Genomic DNA, 6,381 nt, shown 5'->3' on the forward strand with positions numbered 1-6,381 from the left:
AGTAAGATGTAAGTATGTATAAACAGTAAGATGTAAGTATGTATAGTCAGTAAGATGTAAGTATGTTTAGTCAGTAAGATGTAAGTATGTATAGTCAGTAAGATAAAGTTGAATATAATCTTATGACAAAACACACAAAAACAGCAGTCTGTTTTTCTTTTTTCTTACATAAGATGTAAGTATTTAGTCAATAAGAATATGTATACTACATCTTACTCTTATATACTGTTATATATACTGTATATATCTTGCATTTCATATCCACTCTTCATACTGTTATTTTTCTTTTTTTATTATTATTTATCTGCTATTTATCTAGCACATTGCACTGCTTCTGGTTAGATGCTAAAACTGCATTTACTTGTACAATAAAGTTGAATATAATCTAATCAAATAGACAAAACACACAAAAACAGCAGCACATCTGTTTTTCTTTTTTCTTACAGTAAGATGTAAGTATGTATAGTAGTAAGATGTAAGTATGTATACTACATCTTACTGCTTATACTATATATATCTTCATATGTCTATATTATTATACTACTCATAGTTATTTTTCACATCTGTTTTTCTTTTTCTATTAAAACACTGAATCCCCCCCCTACACACACCACATGTGCCCAGAGATGTGATTGTTTTGAACACTGTTGCATTGTGGGTAGAGTGATTGACGCGGCGGCCATTTTCCCCCGCTGGACGCTGCTTCCCATTGTGGACACGAAGAAGAAAATACAAGACAAGCGAAACATTTCTCACCACTTCTACACACTTTTTCCCCCAGGTAAGCCCCCCGAAATGTGCCACGTGGGTTTTAAAATGAACTTTACATTTTTAAGTTTTATTTTGCTTCATTTCCAGACGTGTTTAACAGTGTTTAAACTCTGATTTTTGCAACAAAACACGGCTGTGGAAGCGGGGAAAGAGGGGGACTAGTTTCAAATTATGCGCCGCTTCAGCTCGATCCTACGCAGCTTTTAGGGGCCGATTTGTTCTCCTATATCTATGTATGAGTTCCTTAAAATGTCTTCTATGTTGTTGTGGTGTTTCCCAGCCAAGTGGATCTGCATTTATTTGCCAAATTTAAGTTGTTTATGAGCGACTCCTTTGCTCTTCTGCCCGGAGTCTTTATCCCGTTTGCGCATCACACCGCCGCCATCATCAGAGCTGAAGGGGGGGGCGGGGCTTAGCCACAGTGGAAGGTATCGATAGGCCCCGCCCACTTTGAGGATGCCGCTCGCTGATTGGCTCACACGTTGTGGGAGGGTTCTTTTTACATACGTAATGACATCCCAGCCAATCACACCGTCGTTCGTCTTTGATTGATGTTTCTCGGGTTGTCTTGTCTGTTTACTTCCCGAAAAAGTTGCCTGTTTCAGTTTTAAAACTTTTTTTTTTTACTTTTTTCATTTATATTTATGTATTTTATTATTATATTCCTTTATTGATCCCCATGGGGGAAATTCTATACAGTGTTGCACATACTATACAACTACACAGACACAGACAATAAATACACATACTATACAACTACACAGACACAGACAATAAATACACATACTATACAACTACACAAACAATAAATACACATACTATACAACTACACAGACAATAAATACACATACTATACAACTACACAGACAATAAATACACATACTATACAACTACACAGACAATAAATACACATACTATACAACTACAGACAGACAATAAATACACATACTATACAACTACACAGACACATAAATACATACACAATAAATACAACATACTAACAATAAAGATAGAACACATACTATACAACAAAATAAAGATAGATTTTAAAGGGTTTATCATCACTCTTCCATAACAGTGGCATTAGCTCAAGTGTTAAGATAAGATAAGATAATTATTATTATTATTATTATTAAGAGACATAGTAAAAAAACAAGATCAAAAATAAGTATTATAAATTAGCAGTAAAAAACAAGGAGTATTAAACCTACAAAATACTTCAAAGAACAAGTATTTCAATTATAGTACATACATGTTTAAGAAAGTACAATGATGATAAGCCACAGTGGAAGGCAGCTGTAGGCCCCGCCCACTTTGAGGATGCCGCTCGCTGATTGGCTCACACGTTGTGACGTAATGACAGCCCAGCCAATCATACCGTCGTTCGTCTTTGATTGATGTTTCTCGGGTTGTCTTGTCTGTTTACTTCCCGAAAAAAGTTATTCAAGTTGCCTGTTTCAGTTTTAAAACTTTTTTTTAATTTATATTTATGTATTTTAAAGGGTTTATAATCACTCTTCCATAACAGTGGCATTAGCTCAAGTGTTAAGATAAGATAAGATAATCCTTTATTAGTCCCACAGTGGGGAAATTTACAGGATTACAGCAGCATAGAAGATAGTGCAAACAAGAGACATAGTACAAAAACAAGATCAAAAATAAGTATTTTAAATAAGCAAATTAGCAGTAAAAAAACAAGGAGTATTAAACCTACAAAATACTTCAAAGAACAAGTATTTCAATTATAGTACATACATGTTTAAGAAAGTACAATGATGATAATTAACCTATGATATTTCTCCTCCTTTTCTAAATCTTCAGGTGATCTTCAGTAGCCATGGCCCGTACCAAGCAGACCGCCCGTAAGTCCACTGGAGGCAAAGCCCCACGTAAGCAGCTGGCCACAAAGGCTGCTCGTAAGAGCGCCCCGTCCACTGGTGGTGTCAAGAAGCCCCATCGTTACAGGTGAGACAGTACCTCATAATTGTTGGGGAAAAAAGATATACCATTCTCAAACCCTCACTGATGTATTTTACAACCTACTTCTGCTTCCCACATAATATTTTTTTTTGTTTTGTGTTATGAAGGCCCGGTACCGTGGCTCTGCGTGAGATCCGTCGTTATCAGAAGTCCACCGAGCTGCTGATCCGCAAGCTGCCCTTCCAGCGCCTGGTGAGAGAAATCGCCCAGGACTTCAAGACTGATCTGCGTTTCCAGAGTGCAGCCATCGGAGCTCTGCAGGTCAGCAATACAATCAACTCCTCACTATGCACTCAGTGTTAGCTAATGATTCTGTACTCAAATATAATATTTAAAAGGCTAGACAGTTTTTAAGATGAGAGCACATTGACACAAAGACAAATTATGAAATACTATAAATGCGCTTACATACAGAATAGGGAAAATGTATGTATATCCATTTAAGAGTTTACATACAATGTAAATTGTGTGCATACATTTCTGCAGAGACTGATATCCAGGGCTTCACCTAATCAGCCATGAGTAATCAATCATTTTCACTCTACTGACAACTTGTGCATTGTGTTTTCCTTCTGCAGGAGGCCAGCGAGGCCTACCTGGTGGGTCTGTTTGAGGACACCAACTTGTGCGCCATCCACGCCAAGCGTGTCACCATCATGCCCAAAGACATCCAGCTGGCGCGTCGTATCCGTGGGGAGCGCGCTTAAATGCTCTCCCCTCCTCTTGGTCTTTCTCCTTCTCACCCTCTTCCTGCCCTTTCCTTTCACCCGCCTGTCTCTCCGCCCCCCGTCCCGCTCCCTCCCCTCTCTCCCTCCCTGTGTTAGTAGTATGTAGAGGAAAACTGATTATATTATGGATAAAGTGTATAGTCGTGTTTTTCTTAGTGCTCTCGGCAGCAGACTTTTAGGGTACTCTGTTTTTTCGTGCATGTACCGACTCTTTGGTGATGAGATCTCCTCAAGCACACGTCTCCTGGTTTGCACTGTCTCTAATCTGACTCTGCGTGGGGGAGAGGATGACTTCTGGATTATAATAAGGAAAGATCATGGAGTAGAACAATGCAAATTTGGGAGGGACAGCCAGGAGGAGAGGATGGGTATGTGTCTGCTGGGGGACTTTGGTCTCTTTTCTGCAGCAGGGTGCTAGAAGAACTTACCAGGTTCTCTCCTCCTGCTCTCCATCCTCTAACAGCCTCGCTCAGAAATGTGCAGAGACGACGGTGTTGGCCTCTTTTCAAGACGGCCGAGGCTGTTTTTTTTTCTGTCCCTGTATGTGTCTGCATGAGTGTTGGTTCTGATCACCACAGCATATTGTACACAATCCATCAGCATCTTTGGAGAACTTGGTTTATGATCATTTCTGTCATTCACCATGTTAGGGGTTTTTTTTTCCTTCCAAATGAGTCTCACACTTTTTCTTTATTTCAAACTATTTGTAGATGACGTGGAGATGGGGGGATAAATCAGATTAAAACACCAACAAAGTACAAAAAAACTGATTTGAACAGATTTTTTTTTCTACTGAGATGTGAAGCTACTGATTTGTTTTGGCACCAAAGTTTGATCCTCTTGTAGATGCTCTTTTCCTAACTGACAGAAGAGTTTAACCTCACCTGTTTTTGTGGTGTTAAAAATTGGTTCCATCTAACTATTTAAAAGCCAAAGCTTGAGAGCTCCAGTGTGGTGTCAGAAATACTTTTGTAGCAGAGGCTCATTTTTTTAAAATAAATAACCTTTTTATAACAAAAGGTTAATCGAGGTTTCTAATGTTCTCCAAAACCAAAAGCTCTCAAAGTGTGAAAATTATTATTTTTTAAACAAACTAACTGATTAAAATGTGAAAATGTATGTAAATCAGTGTTACATGACAAATAATACTGGTGTTTTCTGTACACGTCCCCCCTTTGCTTCTATTTTGTTTTCTCCGGATCAGTCGATCGTCTGTGTACCGTTTCTCAGGTCGTCTTGTCGCCCTTTTAACTTAATTATAATTATAATTTTTTTTTGCTCAATTTGATTTTCTATTTCTTTTCTTTTTTTTGAAATGTTGAGGATGATGTTTCAATTAAACAATGTTTGTAATTTCCAGATTTGTCATATAAGGTGGTAATAAATGGATGTTACACACATTCTTCTGTCTCACTGGTTTACACACACTTCTACTTTATCTGTTTGATCACACCCACTTTTATAATTATATGTATTATACGTGATATGTTTTATAATAATTATACATGTCCTATTATAATGATTTAATATGAGATGAAAAATTAAGAGAAAAGTAACAATAATGGACTAAAAAATTATGAGAAAAGTAACAATAATGGTTCTAATTAATACGTTAAATTACCTGCCTCCTTGTATGTTTCGGTGGCTCTGACATTGAGAATGATGAGGTAAATAACAAGTAGATGACCTTTGGACACAAGTATAGTAAATTCAAACAGTGCATAACATAATAAAGCTTTAAAGTTCCCGACAATAAGCTCTAGTTCTGTGTCAAATTATTTTAAATTTAGCTGCAATGGCAAAACCTCAAAGTTTCTCCTGGTATTGTAAAAAAACAGCACCATTGAATATTTTAAGGTTAGGAAGACATGTGACAAACCTACACAACCTTACGAAAAATAGAGATAAATCATTGCCTTTAGGTTACTGATAACATGATATGACCTATAATCCTTTATCAATAATTGACTTATTAATACTGCCTTCACTCTGTGGTTCAAACCCCTGTGAGTCCTGAACGCAGTCTCACCACTAGATGGCAGTAAAACACCAGGTTTGTGTTTGAAACGTCAACTTCCTTCATGCTGAGGAATGAATGGATCTCCTGCTGGAAATAAATTAGGACAGTGTTATTAAATGTTCATCCCAGTGCCTTCGCCTTTTTTCTTAGACATGAACAAAAACTTAGATGTTGAAAATACATGTATCTTTTTATTTTACTAATGCATTATTAAGTCAAATACTAACAGGAATCCCACTCTTTACACATTTTGTCTGATGATACAACTCTACTTAGAAGTGACCCGTTTTCCTATTTGAATCTGGAAAAATTGTTATGAGCCCTTTTTATTTCACAAACAAGAACACACACACACACACACACACACACACACACACACACACAGACGGATGTGAGACTCATTACAATTAATATCCTTTTTCTGGCTCGACATCATTCCCCTCCTCAGTGTTTCATTTCATCCTTCTACTTCCTTGATTAAAAGGGATGAAGTCATGCCCTTGGCCATATTCATTACAATGAAACACACACACACACACACACACACACTCGCCCATGTCACCGTGGCCTTGGCTATACTCGTTACAATGAAACACACAAACAAACATCTAATCAAACACCAGCCTTTAATCCTGTTGTTTTGAACACGCGCACACACACACACACACACACACACACACACACACACACACACACACACACACACACACACACACATACACACAGACCCACTGTCAATCACAACATCAGGGTGAGGGTCAGTGATGTCTCCCCCTAAATTACGTGTTTCAGGAATCAGAGTTCAATCTTGTTTCGCCTCTGATTGATAGTTCAAATGATTTTAATGAGTCAATCAAACCTTTATATGGACAGAAGGGTTTG

At 37.6% G+C, this 6,381-nt stretch overlaps 1 protein-coding gene across 2 annotated transcripts; it reads left to right on the forward strand.

Annotated features, from left to right (window-relative positions):
• The first annotated feature begins 631 nt into the window (after positions 1–631).
• On the forward strand, positions 632–4,977 carry LOC129091485 (histone H3.3A). Of its 2 annotated transcripts, XM_054599172.1 has the most exons (4): positions 632–779; positions 2,590–2,736; positions 2,859–3,012; positions 3,330–4,976. In XM_054599172.1, exons 2-4 carry the CDS (start codon positions 2,609–2,611, stop codon positions 3,456–3,458), a joined length of 411 nt encoding a protein of 136 aa, XP_054455147.1. In that variant the 5' UTR covers positions 632–779; positions 2,590–2,608; the 3' UTR covers positions 3,459–4,976. The 2 variants fall into 2 exon arrangements, with proteins under 2 accessions (XP_054455147.1, XP_054455226.1); XM_054599251.1 differs by lacking the exon at positions 632–779 and having other exon boundaries at positions 2,603–2,736; positions 3,330–4,977.
• Positions 4,978–6,381: the final 1,404 nt, after the last annotated feature.

Source organism: Anoplopoma fimbria, chromosome 1, assembly GCF_027596085.1.
Source record: "Anoplopoma fimbria isolate UVic2021 breed Golden Eagle Sablefish chromosome 1, Afim_UVic_2022, whole genome shotgun sequence".
Classification (NCBI taxonomy): Eukaryota; Metazoa; Chordata; class Actinopteri; order Perciformes; family Anoplopomatidae; genus Anoplopoma; species Anoplopoma fimbria.

Bases quoted from the DNA above. Each gene is read 5' to 3' on its own strand.
- LOC129091485 (XM_054599172.1), top strand. From the start codon at position 2,609: ATGGCCCGTACCAAGCAGACCGCCCGTAAGTCCACTGGAGGCAAAGCC. The intron at 2,737-2,858 runs GTGAGACAGTAC...TGTGTTATGAAG, and splicing joins AAGAAGCCCCATCGTTACAG to GCCCGGTACCGTGGCTCTGC. The intron at 3,013-3,329 runs GTCAGCAATACA...TTCCTTCTGCAG, and splicing joins CAGCCATCGGAGCTCTGCAG to GAGGCCAGCGAGGCCTACCT.